Raw genomic sequence first — 16,692 nt, 5'->3', positions numbered from 1 at the left:
AATCATTCCTTCCCCTTGCCAAAGGAGAAGTACTTTTCTCATGCCAAAGATGCTGTGATTTTCATATGGTGCTTATCTGTGGGCAAAGGACAGAAAATAATTAGGAATATACAGTCTCTGCCATGTGTTTGTCTGATACTTTTAAAAATAACACATTTTAGAGATCCGACCTTGTTTCTGCCATGCTTTTAGCTTTTGTCTCTTTGGTGTTTCTGCATTAGTTTTGTCATTTGTGCACTTGGTTCTTCTGCCTTCTTGTAGAAATTTTTAAAGCAAGACAGTTCTATCAACAACACATCTGTCTCCTGTTAAATGGGTATCTAAGATGTTATTTTTCTGGCAGCTTATCTGATGGTGCTGAGATCAGAGGCCCTGTGATTTTCAGCAGTAAGAGGTTTGATTCCAATACGACATACTGTAGGGGCTCCAGCTTCAGCAGATTCTCCCCAGTGGCACAGTGCCAACAAAGCCCTCTTTGTCTGACTCCCTCAGCATCTGTTACCATCAGAAACAGTACACACACACACACATATCCTGAAAAGCAGGTTAGGAGAGTTAAACTGATCACTTGGAATCCATGGACAGAGGACATATAAAAAAAAGGAGAGAAGGCAAAAATGGTACAGTAAGAGTATTTTAGCTGACAGTGACATATCAATTCAACAATGATAGGTGATGATGATAAATGGGCTTTTAGTATATTAGTTATACAGGAGGAGATATCCTACTGTGTTGGTGAGACCTAACTAGACTGGAGCATTGTGTCAGTGACAGGTACCATTCTGTACAGGAATACAGATCAATCCTCTTTAACCACTGAAGGAAAGGGGATTATTTTGAAGCATAAAAAAGAAGTTACCAGGAACAGGATAGTTACCTGGAAATACATAAAGAGCTGTCATATACGCATGCATGAGATTTATTGTTTACTCTGTCCCAAGGTTTGGATTCAGGACTGGTGGATACAAACTATAGGAAGTCAATTTCTAAACCAGCCTAGGAAAGATTACCTGACAGAACTGTCTGGGGATGAGGGCACTCTGAATGGGCAGTAGATCCCTGTCATCAGTGGAAGTTTTTGCTTAACATCTGTAATGTAGAGGAATTTGATGCATACACAATGCATAACTGTTCCTTTCAACCTAGAGAGTCATTAATTCTATGACATCAAATTTTAAATGATTAAGAACAAAATTCGTAGTAAGAGTAGAGGCAGTTAGAATAATTTTCCAGGAAATGGATTAGAAGAGATATATAGGAGAAGTAAAGGAGTTTTGTTTTTGAAGGAAATCTTGATTGAGGAAGAAATCATCCATTGGAGAGAGAGAGAGAGAAAAATGCAAGAAATGGTTGGGGAATCAGGCTCTGTGAGGGATAGGAGGTGCAATTTTAGAGGAGAAATAAATTTCTCAAACTAATGAGATGCTTGTGAGGATGGCTAAATGTGAATGTTTACTGATTCTCCTGTTCTCCCAACTGGTCATAAAACTTTTCTGCATAAATTAGGAAACCAGGTATTTCACTGAGGGTGTAAGGGTGGGCGGAGGATGACTGACAAGGAAGGAAATGTAAAGCAGCCCCACTGCTTGGCACTCCTCCTGGACCCCAGTCTTGTTGGTAGAACCTTTAGCAGTCAGTCTTTTTGTCTTGCTGTCATCATTCAAGTGTCTGTCCCTCTGAACTTCTCCCTTAAAGAAGATTCAAGCCTACTGGCCTGATTATTGTGGTTAAGTGATCTTTCTAAAAAACAAAACATAACCAAACTTGTTTTAGGAATTTAACTTGCATGCAAAATAATGTGAAATATTTTAATCAAACCTTGGTTCTGAGCCTGTACATTCTGAAGACAACGGCGAGACATAAGGAAAACAGATTTGTGAACTAAAGAGAAATTATTTTATGCACAATTATAGTACTTTTTAAAACAAGAGGTCTGGAATTTTTGCATGCATAATGAATGGTCTGGAAGGTTTGTTACAAGAGCTTCCTGGGCCTCAAACCAGAGCCAGGTTCAGAAGGTCTGAGGTGGCACCACAGGTTTGCATTTCTAACATGCTCCAGTGCTGCCACACCATGGCAGCAGCTCTGTGGACTGCACTTCTGGAAGCACCATCCTAAAATACAGTGTGAAGAGTGCAATCCTCAGTGTTATCTAATAGTTCCTAGTTAAAACAGATCATTATAGATTATTTGGTCCCTTTCCAGAGTGAATGAACCTTAATCTGTCATTCTGTTACAGGGTGCAGCCAAGAGGGGGGATCCCAAATAGGCATTTGAAATGGGGTCCAGAACTTAAGGTGTCCAGGAGATTTTAAGGTGTCTTCACCCCTTCCCCCACAGGTGTGAGTTGGGGGAAGGGGCACACAGAGCAAGAACATGCAGGGCAGCTTTGCAGCTAATCCATGGCATGGTCATTTAGCATACCTATAGCCTTTGGCTGGTCACTTAGATATGCTAAATAGCTATGGCCATGCTCAAGGCCAGGGGGATGGAAAGGGATCTCCCCCCAAGATGTGACTGGGGGGCAGGTCTCTTGAGTTACAGTGCCTGCGTGGGAGCTGGGAGAAGATTGGCTCCATGACATGGGGGACACCTGCCTAGACCCACGATGGCGACCAGAAAAGCTGGAGAAGACAGCAGATTGAGGGCAAGTGTGCCCAAGGGTAGGAGGAGTCGGAAATGGGGCTGCAGAAGATTGGCGCGGAGGATTTAAACCCAGACACGGCAGCCACTGAGAGAGAACCACGCGGCCTGGGTAGAGTGGGGACTCTCCCTTCCCGCAGCCCTGAGAGGGAGAGAACCACACATCTTTAGCAGAGTGGAGACTCCCGCAACCCTGAGAGGGAGAACCACGCGACCTGGACAGAGTGGGGACCCCCACAGCTTTAGAAGGGGAACCACCACCTGGTTTTAGCAGAGATCCCGGTGACTCAGCTGAGGGTGCCGGGAACCCAGGGAGGTTTCCCAGTCGAGATGGAGGACTAACTGGGAAGAAGCAGAGGACTGCCTGAGCCATGGACTTCTATTTCCTTTCCTGAGATACGGTACTCTGGACTGGGCAAAGGGGGAAGGAAGGAAGGACTCTGTGGGTGTTTTAGGGACTTTAGGATTTTTGATAAAGACATTAGGTCACTACTTGAAGTCTGTATAGCATTAAATAAACATTTCCTTTCCTTTTCACAAATCTCTGGCATTGAGAGACATCTTTCCTAGGGCGGCAGACATAACAGACCTGGGGCCTTCTTTCAATAATAGTATATCGTCCCAGCCCCCGCCCTTGTTTGTTCTGTAACAATTCTCCTAGTACCACTATGATTATTATCACATTCAGGTACAACCTATATAATTTCATACTTCAAATTGTCTTTATTTGGATACTATAAAATGAAGCTTTATTAAAAATAGAAAACTAGTACTAATTGTTACATGTAGAAGGTCATTTTCAAACAAAATACAATTTAAAACAATGAAAAAATTCTTGCAAAGTTCTGAACCTGAAGTCTATTCTTTTTGTTAACAAGGGGGCCTAAAATGTGACAGCAGTTGTGACATTCTCCTTTACTTAATTAGAAGGCTTGAGCAGGAACCGAAAAAAACTTCCTTACCATAGGACCCAAATGTCATTTATCACTCTATGTGCCACCCAGTGTGGCCCACTGAACTACCACCTCTGCACCAGGCCTACTTGTTTTCTGGCCAGTTATACTCAGCATACCCTGCCACACTTTCCCTATACATCACTGTTATTGAACGTGGGCTGCAATGAAAACTGGCTGCTGGGATGGCAACAGTTCTACTAGGGATGAGGGCTGCTTGCATATTCACTTGGATCTTCAATATTTCACCATAAGTTGCTACTCATGGATGACTATTCTGTCTCCCCATATTAAATTATGGGGAAGAGTAGCTGATATGCATATATCATATGCATACAGACTGGTTGGAAGGCTGAGTTTTTAGATCTAGGCAGAATGGAAAACAAGGGGCAGTGGTCACTTTACCAATCAGATTACCACATCATCAAACCAGTATAAAGGCCTATTAGAAACCGTCAAGATTTAAAATAAATAAAATTTTAGAATATGTAAAAAAGAAAGGGGAAACTTCTCAAATTAAATTTTTATCCTAACACTTCAAAAAATAATAGTTATAATAACAGATAACCCAATACTTAATTAGTTTCCATTTTCCATATTAATTTCCATATTTCTCAGAGCCATAGTAATATGGCACTACAGGTTAAGGTCAACCTCCAAAATGGAAATTAAAATACATATTTTATAATCTGAATATGTTTAATTGCCTCAATGCCATCCAGTCATTTCTACTCTTACTCATTTTTTCATACTGTTGGTGTAGTGCTTATTGAAAGTTTGTACTTTCAAATTTGTCCTGTATCATACTTTTTGCTGACATTGCTAATATGATAAATATTTTCAGAAAAGGGCTATTATTCCTTGTACATTTTTACTTTGACATAACCAAGAAAGAACTCACATTGTATCTTAAAGAAAAGAAAAAGCTGCTTTGATATTATGCAGTTAAAAAGAATGCATCAGAGCTCTGTGTGGTACAGAGATGATGTTACTTAGCATAGAAAGCGAGCTGCAGGATAAAGCTATAACAACAATAGTATGAGGAAAGGCTCTTTTCCAAATGAGCAGGAAGGGGACAGAAGGAAACACATCATGCTGTTCACTCTGTGATTGGTTGAGGTCAGAAATGGAGGTAGAAACACATGTGGAAAGATGAACAAAAATGTATAGAAAAAGTATACATTTTTCTATATATACTTGGAATTGTTTTACTTCTGAAACAATTTTTAAAAGAATCATTCAATAAATAACACTTAAAATGTAATCTGGGGAGTTTAATACACACCCCTTGGGAGAGGATATGAACCTGGATGGCAGGGCTGTGCTCTCTCTGATGCATAAAACCAAACTGCATCTCAGATGAGTAATAAATAATCCACAGAGTGAATGTGAAGATGATTTCCATGAGAAATGACTGATAACTACAGATATCATTAGGTACAAAAAGCGTATAATTATTTTTTAAAAAATGTCATTTATTTATTTTTAGAGAAGGAAGGGAGGGAGAGAGAGAGAGAGAAACACACATCAACTTGTGGTTGCTGGGGGCTGTGGCCTGCAACCCAGGCATGTGCCCTGACTGGGAATCGAACCTGCGATGCTTTGGTTCACAGCCTGCGCTCAGTCCCCTGAGCTATGCCAGCCAGGAAAAGCATATAATTACTACATTTAAAAATAGCTTCAATTAATCAGAGATGAAAGTTGAACTATGTAGCAAAATGCAAATTTTCTACTACATTAATTAAAAAAATACTGTACTGTCATGTAGGAAACTAATATTTACCTGAAGGAGAAACTTCATTAAAGCTACCAATACTCACATGGATTTCATAACAACAGTCTGATCAGGGCAACATAAATAAATATAAAATACCTTTTAATAAACTGAATTTTCTTCTTGAAAAAGAGTCACCTATAAGCTTTTGTTTTGAAATAAATTTAAAGATGGTGCCTGAGAAGCTGGCAGTATTTCCGGGTATGGCTGAAGACCCATCTGCTTGTTGTCCTTCAGCTTTTGTACTATAACTTTGGCGAATTCCTCTCCTTGGATGTCAGTGGTGTCCAGTAACTGTCTGACTTTTGCAGTCCTTGTGGGTTTGGTGCTGATAAGTTCATAGTCCTCCTTCATGATCAGGTCCCTCGACAGAAGGGCATCCAGTGACTGGTTAAGGCAGGCTTCGGTCATCTGGCTCACAACATCCTCCCTTTTACTCTGGATCCACTGCTGGGCCACTCCAGGCTGTGACCATTCTTTACAGAGCAGGGGTAACAATTAAAAGGTAAGGACAGATATGTAGTGAGGAGTAAAATGAGATGAAAAAAGAAATGATAAGGCATAAAACCTAATTTACTATGATTGTGCTAATATGGAAAACTAGTATTTTGGGGGGATGCTGTTGTTTTAGGAAGCATTAAGATATTTGAGTTATCTCTTCCCATCCTGTCCCAGAAAAAAAGCACTGCCTTTTTATATGCTGTAAATCACAGGGGCAACACCATTTTTCAGGTTTTTTAAAAAATATATAAAAGATACCAGTATATTTGTTAAATAAATGGAAATAACTTTGCTTTTAGTAAGGTATCAGGTCACATCTCCTCTTAGCCTCCCTCCCTAGAGTGATGCTCATGGTATACCATTGAGCCTGTGGTTACATATCAGCCCTCTTGCATTCTGGGATTGGAAGCACTTTACAACTTAAGAATGTATATGTTTATCATATTAAGGAAATCAAGACAAAACACTGTATGGCACATCTACTGAGCATGTGGTTGTAAGGTGAATGGTATCGCAAGTGCCTCATAGTAGATATTTACCTGATTTTCCCTTGGCTGAGGGTGGATTTATTGCTAAAGAGCACAGGGCAGTCTTGTGGTCACAGAATGTGGCCCTTTGAGCTACACACATGTTGTCGCAGCTGTGATTTACTGGGAGGTGAGGCGGGGTAGAGAAGTCCTGGGTTTTTCCTGAAAAAACAACATCTTCATTGGGGTAGAATATTCCTTACCTATTCCCATTAGATCAAGTATCAACATTTGGTCATACAGACGAGGTCATATTTGGTCATATTTACTCAAATATCTGTAATTTTTCATTGCTGTTAAAGCTGGCTCATAAACCTAATTCTACAAGTACATATTTGTTAGAACATATAAAAAGGTTTATACTGAATGTTTCTACCGTACTTCTGTTTGTGCTTGTTGCTCCTATGTAAATTAAAAATCATGGAAATTCACTTCTTTACACCATCTCCTCTTTCTTCTTCCATGTCATCTTCCTCCTCCTGCAGTTTAAATGTGTCCTCTAATTCTGTGCATGACGTATGTCTCTACACTCTCCTTTGGTAATCCAATTCAGCCTCAGGGCCTCACCTGTCACCTCTCTTCCCAAGTCTACGTAATTAAATTTTCTGACTTCACAGAACCTCAGTCTCAGATTTTTAAGTAGCCCACTGGACATCACCCTTATATACATTGCTGAGTACCTCAGATTAAAAAAACATAAAAAAGTTAATTATCCATCTTAACTTTAAAATCTATTTCAGTTGTTAACACCAGTATTCTCCCAGTCACAGCTTTATTTCTCTCTGTTCCCTCCTACAAGTGAAAAGTTATCAAGTCCTATTAGAGTGTCCATACACCTGGCACACCTTCCTCTCTTCCTGTACTCTGATCAGGCAACCTAGTCTCAGCTGTGCTGCAGCAATAGACCAAGAGTCTACTCACTGATCTCTGCACCTTGTCTCCTTTTCCTTCCAAAATATCCTACAGACTCTGGCCAGGATGAATCTTCCTAAAACAAAAGATTTCATCATGTCATACCCTTGTTCAAAAATTTGCACTCGTTGCTCCCTACCCAAGGGAAAGCCCAGACAGTGCGGCCTGGTGTTGGATGCCACCCTACTGACCTTTGCTCCTCTCCTTCATTCCCTCTTCAGATAATCCCGACTACTCACTGTTCTGTTTTCTTGCTGCTGAGCCTCTATGCTGTTCCTGTGCCTGGAATGCCCATCCTTTAAAACTATAGGTCCAATCTTCAGTCAGAAATAGCTCTTCATGATGACCACATGGTATAGCAGAGTGACATGAAAACATTTATCAAAGACCTGGCTTCGAGTCTTGGATTTGTCAGCTACTAACCATGTGATCCAGAAGTCTTGATCTTAAAAATCTGTAAAATGAGGAAAGTCTCCCTCACAAGGTTGTTGTGAAAGTACTTATTAAAATGCTACTCTCCCACTGAAACACCAGTTTTGTGTCCACCTCCCTGTTACCTCACTTTCTATCTCACACTGTCGATACTTAGACATTGCTCCTTTTTCTTGCAAGAGATTTTTAAATTTTTTCTACAATGTCTAACATCATGTCTTTGATACTTAAGTGTATCTGTTGAACATCCCTAAAACATCTTTATTCTCTGTCCCTTTGTAAAAATGAGATAATGCAAATAAAAGACATGTGTCATACAAACCATGATGGTTTGCCAAGAATATCATCTTGAAAAAAAGGAAAATTTACAAATCATACTGACTAAAAAAAATTACATACTATATAAAAAATCATTGTCTTGAGGAGCTGACAGGGACCTTGAGGTTCCGGGGGAAGCACTATGTTTATGAAGCTGAGAGGATCCACATGATTCCTAAAGTAAATGGGATAAACAGTTTAGGTTAATGAAAAGCCATTTGAAAAGTTATACAGCTTTAATTTCTAAATAGTTCTTGTGTTTGGTTTATTATAAGCAACGAATTAAGATCATTATAGATATTCACCTTATAAAAGTAAAGACACATATCAAATAAACAAAAAACTTGATTTTATCAACTCACATAGGGGGTACAATAACTAACGCATTATAAATCATTAGTTTTTCAGTATTTGCTATTTGATCTCAGAGGCTTTGTACAGTTGATGGGAAATTTGAAAGCTGTAACTCTGGTTACCTGCTGATTCAGAGCAAATGCTCACTCTCAATGTGTCTGATTCCTTCCACATGAAGGGGTACATGGAGAAGCAGGGGAGAGCTCCACCTACTTCTAGCTCCATCATGGAGTTATGAACTCACCTTCTACAAGGTTCAGCCCTCTGGCTCTCTGGTTCTTTTTCTGTGATCTCTGTACTATCTAAAAATGTGCATGTGTGGGCTCAGAGATCCAATGAGATACTGTATGTAAAGGTGATTCAGAGACCATGTAGAGTGCTTTATGGTTCATTTTTGAAGCTATTTTCTGAATCTGTAAAGTGAATGAACACACATATTCTTAAATGAAATGACCAATATGAGGCAAGCCTGCATGAATGTGCCTGAAGAAATCTTTCTTTGTGGATAGGTATGCAAATAGCATTTTTCTTTTATTAATCACCATAACAGGAAAGGGCAGGCAGGCATAACTGTAGAAGCAGAACTGTAGTCAGTGGAGCACTACAGTCAGTGCCAAACAAGGCAGAACTGTGCTCTGTGGGGGCAACTCAAAGGAGAAGTGCTGCAGTTCCAGTGGGGACTTCCCAGACTACCTGACAGACCCTGTAACCTCCCAGGCTAGCTTCCTGAATACAAAAGAAGGAGTTAGAGTAAATGACTTTGCATATTCTTCTCACAGTTTGAGTTTATAAACAGTTTTTTTTTTACCTCTTGTGGACTATGATTTAGAGATATGTTCAGAGATGATTCTGATTTCTTCTTGTCACATAAGTGAACAGTACTTGAAGCACTCTGCAACTGGAATGAATATATATATATATGTATTTTAATTGGAGATGATTAAGAAATTGAGTAAAACACTCAAACAAAGCAACTCACACACTAAATGGTGATCTTTGTTTTCAGAAATTTCTTTATGAAAAATCTTATTAAATTTGTATTCTACTTTTGGCTCTGCTGTTTGCTAGCTATGTGTGGTATTATGTCACTCACTTTCATGTACCTCATTATCTCACCTATACAATGGAGATAATATTCTTGCCCTACCAGTTTTACCAGAACTGATATAAGGATTTTTTAAAATTAAAAAATAACTACAACCACTCCAAGTGAAAACAACACAGCAAGTTAAAAATAATGATGAAAGTAATGCTATTATTAAATGATATTTAGGTATTTGAGAATATATATTTAATACTTTAATTACTTTATTTAAAAACTCAACATTTCTTTTCTTTTAAGTTTTTATTTATTTATTTTTAGAGAGAGGGGAAGGGAAGAATAGAGAAGGAGAGAAACATCAATTTTGTGTGGTTGCCTTTTGCATGCCCCCTACTGGGGGCCTGGCCCGCAGTCCAGGGATATGCCCTGACTGGGAATCAAACCCACAACCCTTTGGTTCACAGTTCAGCACTCAATCCACTGAGCTACACCAGCCAGGGGTAAAAAGTAAAAATTTCTTTTAAAATTAACAGTTTTAAATATAGATCCTAATGTGAAAGTTGTTTGGGGACAAAAAGGAACTGGAATGGTTCTCTTCTATTTTAAAACCAAGAGAACAGACCTTTCTATTAACCTCTGCTTAGAAGAGAAAGTTATGAAGAAAGAAAAGGGAACTGAAAAGTAAAGCAAAAAGAAATGTTATTGAAAGTTTTTATCTACTGAGTAGAAAAATTGGAATGTTCTGGAAAAGACTGTACCTACTCAGAAGTAGGAAGTCAGTGGAAATTTATCAAAATAATTAACATAGTTCACCTTTAGTTCCTTAAAAAACTCAGGCACTAACTAGTACTATCACTGTCAATTTTTAGTTCAGTTAAGGGTAGCTGTTTCCTTTATGTGTGTCCCTTCCAAACCAAAAGCTATATCAATCCACCTGGCAACTTGCAAGAGGCCAACAGCAATGTCAGTTAGTGATAAGTAAACAATTTAAGAGTTTGGATCATAACTAATGATTTTTATTGTCACATTTCAAATGCAATATAATGAAACTCAGTAAGTGCTAAATTATGCTCCATCCCTAAAGGACTATAGTTGCTTTTTAAACATCTTTTGATAATGTTAATAAAACCCTGCAGTATTAGGTCTGTTCAGTTCCTCTGACTGGCAAGAGCCAGCATAAGTGAGTAAGGCACCTGTTTTAGATCCATATCAACTACTACTGTGTTCTATGCAATATCAAGTGAGGACAACTAAAAAAAAAAACAGTTTAAAAATACACATTTTGGCCTCAATTTTTAGTAAAAATCCCACAGCATAACTTAAATCTCAGAAAAGCCTGAGAATACTGGACAAAGAAAAGTGAGAGAACCCAGACATCTATTGCTTTGAATGTACTAAAACTTTAGGGAAATAAATGTAGATTTAACTAATCTCTAGTTGATTTAGGGAATTCATTGTAAACACTGGCAGTTATTATATATTGCATTTAAATTTAATATATAGGAGTTCAAACATCTTTGAAATTTGGAGGTGGCCAATTTGAATGAAATGGAGGAGCTTTTAGGTGACAGAAGAATAATATTTATAGTCTCTAATAAACTCTCCCACCCTATAGGGAACCTATTCGTGTGGCATAGCAAATTTAGCCCAGCCCCTGATTTGGAAAACCAGTGGGAGTGAGTGGGCACACAGGAGCCAATCCCATGGATTGGTTTACCCGTGGGGAATCAGGCCTGCATTGTACCTAGGCTGCTGAGGCTTGCTTTCTGCTAAAACTCCCTCATCCTGAATTGAGGCAGCACGTTTATTGCGTATCTTTAAAGTAACTTCCTAAAATCTGTGCTAAACCCCCCAAGGATGGAGTGTAACCAGTTCAACCACTTTTTCCTTTGCATTTGCAAATATTCTTTTTCTCTGAAGTAATTAGCAACTTCCTCTCCTTTGTTATTTGTAAAAGGTAAACACCTAAAGTGAACCTGTACATAGTAAATGAGGACCATCCTTGATGTAATGTACCCAGAAAAACAATAAAAGTCTGTTCAGGCAGGCGTCGGGGCTCTCTCTCACTCAGAGAGTGGCCATGCCATCCCTTTTTCTCCATAGGACTTCTGTAGTCTGTGTGAATTTGTTTCTTGCAGCCACAACACATGGACCCCACTGGCCGGGTCTGCATCACCACCCCAATACTGTAGCCCATACGTGTAAAAAGTATACAGGTAAGAACTATAAACTAAACTAAAAATTTTCATGACTAATATGTAATTGTTTAAAGTCTGAATTCCAGCACTTCATTTAGCAATGGATTTACCTTTGTTTTCTTTAGTTGCATAACAGCTTCAAGAAAACTTATCTCTTCAAATGTTCTGAGAACTGGTTCAAGTTCTATTAAACATTCTAAATAAGAAAAATAACATCAGAGTTCAGATTGTATATAAGCATTAAGTTGAATAGTACAAATACTAATATTTAATTGATAAGACCTTAAGTCAGTTTTTCCCCAAACTGATGACAATCAACTGTCTTAACAGCCTTTGTTATGGGCCTAGAGACATCATATCTACATCATACAGGAAAATAAACTCAAAGTGGATTAAAGACTTAAATATGAGACCTGAAATCACAAAACTCCTAGAAGAAAACAGGCAATAAACTCTTTGGTATCAGTCTTAGTGATATTTTCTTAGTATGTCTCCTCAAACAAGGACAACAAAAGCAGAACCAAACAGGTGGGAAAACAACAAAGTAAAAAGCTTCTGCACAGCAAAGAAAGCCATCAGCAAAACAAAAAGGCAACCTATTGAATGTGGAAAGTTATTTGTAAATGATACATCCAATCAGGGGTTAATATCCAAAAAATATCAGGAACTCATACCACAAACAATCCAATTGAAAAAATGGTCAGAATGGCTCAATAGACACTTCTCCACAGAGTATATACAGATGGCCAATAGACATATGAAAAGATGCTAGATGTCACTAATAGTAAGATGCAAATTAAAACCACAATGAGGTATCACCTCACACTGCGAGAATGGCTACCATCAATAAATCAACAAACAACAAGTGCTGGGAAGGGTGTGGAGAAAAGGGAACTTGGTGTAATGTTGGTGGGAATGCAGATTGGTATAGCCACTGTGGAAAACAGTATGAAGTTTCCACAAAAAGTTAAAGATGGAACTGCCTTATGGCCCAGCAATTCCACTTCTAAAACTGTATCTAAAGAAAACAAAAACACCAATTTGAAAAGATATGTGCACACTTATAGTCACAGCAACATTATTTACAATGGCTAAGATATGGAAGCAACCTAAGTGTCCATCAGTAGATGAATGGATAAAGATGTGGTACATATACAATGGAATATTACTCAACCACATAAAGAATGAAATCCTGCCATTACAGATAACATGGATGGATACAGAGTATATTATATTAAGTGAAATAAGTAAGACAGAGAAAAGACAAATACCATGTGACTTAATTTATATGTGGAATCTAAAAACAAAACAAAATACATTTCTGGCCAAGATGGACATGTAAGTAGATACACTGTGCTTCCTCATACAACCAAAAGGACAAGAACAAATTTTAAAACAAAAAACCAACCAGAACTGCCAGAAAATTGAACTGTATGGAAGTTCAACAACCAAGGACTTAAAGCTTCAAAATCTCTGACTCAAAAAACCTGAGGGTTGAGGGGGTGGAAGAAACAACCAGCTTCACAGGAGAGTTTGTTGGAGAGAACCACAGGGTCCTAGAACATACACAAAATCACCCTCCAAGGACTCAGCATCAGAAGGTCCCGATTTGCTTGTGGGTAGCAGCAGGAGTGACTGAAAGCCCTGGCTGAGAGCAGAGTAAGCAGCGTTGTTTCCTCTTGGATGCCTCCCACACATACAGCATCACAAAGCAGCAATGTGGGTTGCCCTTACTACATAACAGATGCACTGAGACAAAAAAATATGGCCCAAATGAAAGAACAGATCAAAGCTCCAAAAAAATATAAATAAGTGACAAAGAGATAGCCAACCTACCAGATACAGAGTTTAGAACACTGGTAATCAGGATACTCACAGAATTGGTTGAGTATGGTCAAAAAATAGAGAAAAAAGTGAAGGTTATGAAAAGTGAAATAAAGGAAAATGTACAGGGACCCAACAGAGAAAGGAAGGAAACTGGGACTCAAATCAATGGTTTGGACCAGAAAGAAGAAATAGACATGCAACCAGAACAAAATGAAGAAGCAAGAATTAAAAAAATAAAAATGAGGAGAGGCTTAGGAACCTCCGGAACAACTTTAAATGTTCCAACATCCAAATCTTAGGGGTGCCAGAAGGAGAAAAGGAAGAGCAAGAAATTGAAAACTTATTTGAAAACATAATGAAGGAGAACTGTCCTAATCTGGCAAAGGAAATAGACTTCCAGGAAGTCCAGGAAGCTCAGAGAGTCCCAAAGAAGTTGGACCCAAGGAAGCACACACCAAGGCATATCATAATTACATTACCCAAGATTAAAGATAAGGAAAGAATCTTAAAAGCAACAAGAGAAAAGGAAGCAGTTACCTATAAGGAGTTCCCAGAAGACTACCAGCTGATTTCTCAAAAGAGACCTTATAGGCAAGAAGGGGCTGGAAAGAAGCATTCAAAGTCATGAAAACCAAGGACCTATATCCAATATTACTCTATCCAGCAAAGCTATCATTTAGAATGATAGGGCAGATAAAGTGATTCCCAGGTAAGGGCAAGTTAAAAGAGTTCATCATTGCCAAGCCCTTATTATATGAAATGTTAAAGGGACTTATCTAAGAAAAAGAAAATAAAAAATATAAACAGTGAAATGACAAAAAAGTCAGAAATATTAGTAACTGAACCTAAAAAAACAAACTAAGCAAGCTAAAACAGAAGTAGAACCATACAAATGGAGATCACATGGAGGTTTATCAGCAGGGGAGTGGGAGGGGGGAAAAAGGTACAGGGAATAAGCAGTGTAAATGGTAGATAGAAAATAGAGGGAGGTTAAGAATAGTCTAGGAGATGTAGCAGCCAAAGAACTTATATGTATGACCCATGGACATGAACTAAAGGGGACAGATGTGGGTGGGAAGTGGTACGCAGGGCAGAGGGGAATAAAGGGGGAAAATGGGACAACTATAATAGCATAATCAAGTAAATATATTTTCAAAAAATAAAAACTGAAAACAGAAACAGACCCATAGACATGGAGGACAAACTGATGGTTATGAAAGGGGAAGGGAGTAGGGGGATGTAAAAAGAAGATAGACATATGGATCAATGGAACAGAAACAGAATAGAGAGTTTAAAATTAAACCCTTACATTTATGGTCAACTGCTTTTTAGGACAAAATTACAAAGGCAATTTAATGGGGAAAAGTAGAGTCATTTCAACAAATGGTGCTAGGACAGTTGGATAGACACAGGGGAACAGATAAATTTAGAATCTTAACCCTCATACCGTATGTAGAATTAACCTGAAATGGATCATGCAGGTAAATGTTAACATAGGAGAAAATCTTCATGACCTTGTTAGGCAAATAATTCTTATATATGACATAAAAAAAACAGGATTCATAAAAACCTGATCATTGAACTTTAAAATATTGAAAACTTTTACACTTCAAAAGACACTATTAAGAAAAATGAGACTTCTGGCCAAGATGGAGGCATAGGTAGATACACTGTGCCTCCTTACACAACCAAAAGAAGGACAACAACAATTTAAAAATAAAAAACAACCAGAACTGAGGGAAAATCGAACTGTATGGAAGTCTGACAACCAAAGAGTTAAAGAAGACACAGTCATCCAAGTAGGAGGGGCAGAGATGGGCAGCTGGGTGGAGAGGACTCGCGGCAAGAAGGTGGCTGGCGCCCTCTGCCCCACCTCTGGAGTCCCTCACCATACCTTAAGAACAGCTGGTATGTCAGAATGGAACAGCATATATATTTAAGAAGCAGTGTTTAGGGCCCAGTTTGAGCCATTGATTTAAAGAGAAACCAGGAAGTTCCACTGTGGTCAAGATGGAGTAATAGGGGCAAATTTACTCCCTTGCCTGAAGAAATCCAAAAAGCCAGAGAAATATACAAAACAGTGAGTGGTTTTTAAGACAGTGGCCATCAGGCAACAAAGGACAGTGATCTGAGAAATAAGAAACATGCAGTGAGCCCTAGGATTGCCAGGCTTCCTGCCTTGAGAGAAGGATGTGCATGAGGATGTGCCTGGGGACACTGAGTTCAGGAGACTGTCAACCAAGGCAGACTGTGTTAACAGGACAAAGTATAGGAGAGAAGTACTCTGGAGTTGTAGAGTGTAGAGGATTCTCAAGTACTCAGAGTCCTGACTAATGCAGGTGGAGAAGTCAGGAGGCCAGATGCTCCAGTCTTCAGGCAATAGCAGGGAAAACCCAGGAGTTGTGCAGAGGAAGTAGTATTGTCTAATGCATGATCAGCAGAAGAGCTAGAACTTTAAGGAAATGGAGAAGAAACTATTTGGAAGTGGCACTGGGGACAAAGGAGGTAGTAACCTCCCACACAGTTCTGGGAAATAAGAGATAAAATGTGAACCCATTATTTTAGCAAATTTTGATTTTTTTAATATAACACTGATGAGTCCTGAATATAAGTTTTGAGTGGAAAATATATTTCATTTTTTAGTTGGAATGAATATTCCCAGTCTGTGGCTTGTCTTTTCATTTTTAATACATCTTTGGAATGCAAACAATTTCAGTTTCTGTGAAGTCCAAATATCAATTCTTTTATGGATTTTGTATTGGATGTCATATTCTAGAACTCTTCTAATCCAAGGACATGAAATTTTCCCCTATGTCTTCATTTAGGTGATGATCTATTTTTCCCCCTGAAGTAAATCTTAATTTTGTCTAATTTTTCTGCCTCCAGGATTACCCTGCCAATTAGGAAAGTCTCCTGGCTAGTCTCTGCCTTCATTCCACACAGCAGCAAGAGTGACTTCTAAACTCACATTAGATCAGCTCATTTTCTATGAGACATGCTTCCATGGTGTCCCACTGTACTGGGAACAAATATCTAGCCTTTTCATGATAGTAGCAGCCTCTCCTTCTCTCTGCGCATCATTCCCTTTCCAGCTCACTGTATTCCAGCCACTCAGGCCTCTTTTGTTTTTCTCAAATACAAACTTTCCTCTTCCAGCTGAATGCTTGCCCTGGCTGTTTTCTCTGTCTGAAATACCTGCCTTTAGCTGTAG

General features: G+C 38.7%; 1 protein-coding gene and 1 long non-coding RNA gene across 5 annotated transcripts in view; both read right to left on the bottom strand.

Annotated features, from left to right (window-relative positions):
• Positions 1–251: 251 nt before the first annotated feature.
• The window catches only part of RIPK2 (receptor interacting serine/threonine kinase 2), a 37,506-nt gene continuing 21,065 nt past the window's right edge, over positions 252–16,692 (bottom strand). Inside the window, exons 7-12 of one of the 4 annotated variants that reach the window (XM_036031101.1) lie at positions 11,765–11,850; positions 9,223–9,312; positions 8,142–8,235; positions 6,411–6,560; positions 5,470–5,846; positions 252–1,740 (exon numbers count right to left, since the gene is read on the bottom strand). In XM_036031101.1, coding sequence (XP_035886994.1) covers positions 5,509–5,846; positions 6,411–6,560; positions 8,142–8,235; positions 9,223–9,312; positions 11,765–11,850 — 758 coding nt within the window. In that variant the 3' untranslated portion in view covers positions 252–1,740; positions 5,470–5,508. Of the gene's footprint in view, positions 1,741–5,469; positions 5,847–6,410; positions 6,561–8,141; positions 8,236–9,222; positions 9,313–11,764; positions 11,851–16,692 lie in introns of those variants that run through there. The other 3 variants (XM_036031102.1, XM_036031104.1, XM_036031103.1) reach the window with 3 other exon arrangements.
• On the bottom strand, positions 7,319–7,638 carry LOC118501703. The gene is made up of 2 exons (XR_004904341.1): positions 7,550–7,638; positions 7,319–7,386 (listed from the first exon to the last, which is right to left on the bottom strand). It is a non-coding gene; the product is annotated as an uncharacterized LOC118501703 (long non-coding RNA).

This window comes from Phyllostomus discolor, chromosome 7 (genome assembly GCF_004126475.2).
Source record: "Phyllostomus discolor isolate MPI-MPIP mPhyDis1 chromosome 7, mPhyDis1.pri.v3, whole genome shotgun sequence".
Lineage (NCBI taxonomy): Eukaryota > Metazoa > Chordata > Mammalia > Chiroptera > Phyllostomidae > Phyllostomus > Phyllostomus discolor.
Note: the sequence above shows the minus strand (reverse complement) of the source record. Positions and strands in the feature narration are given on the sequence as shown.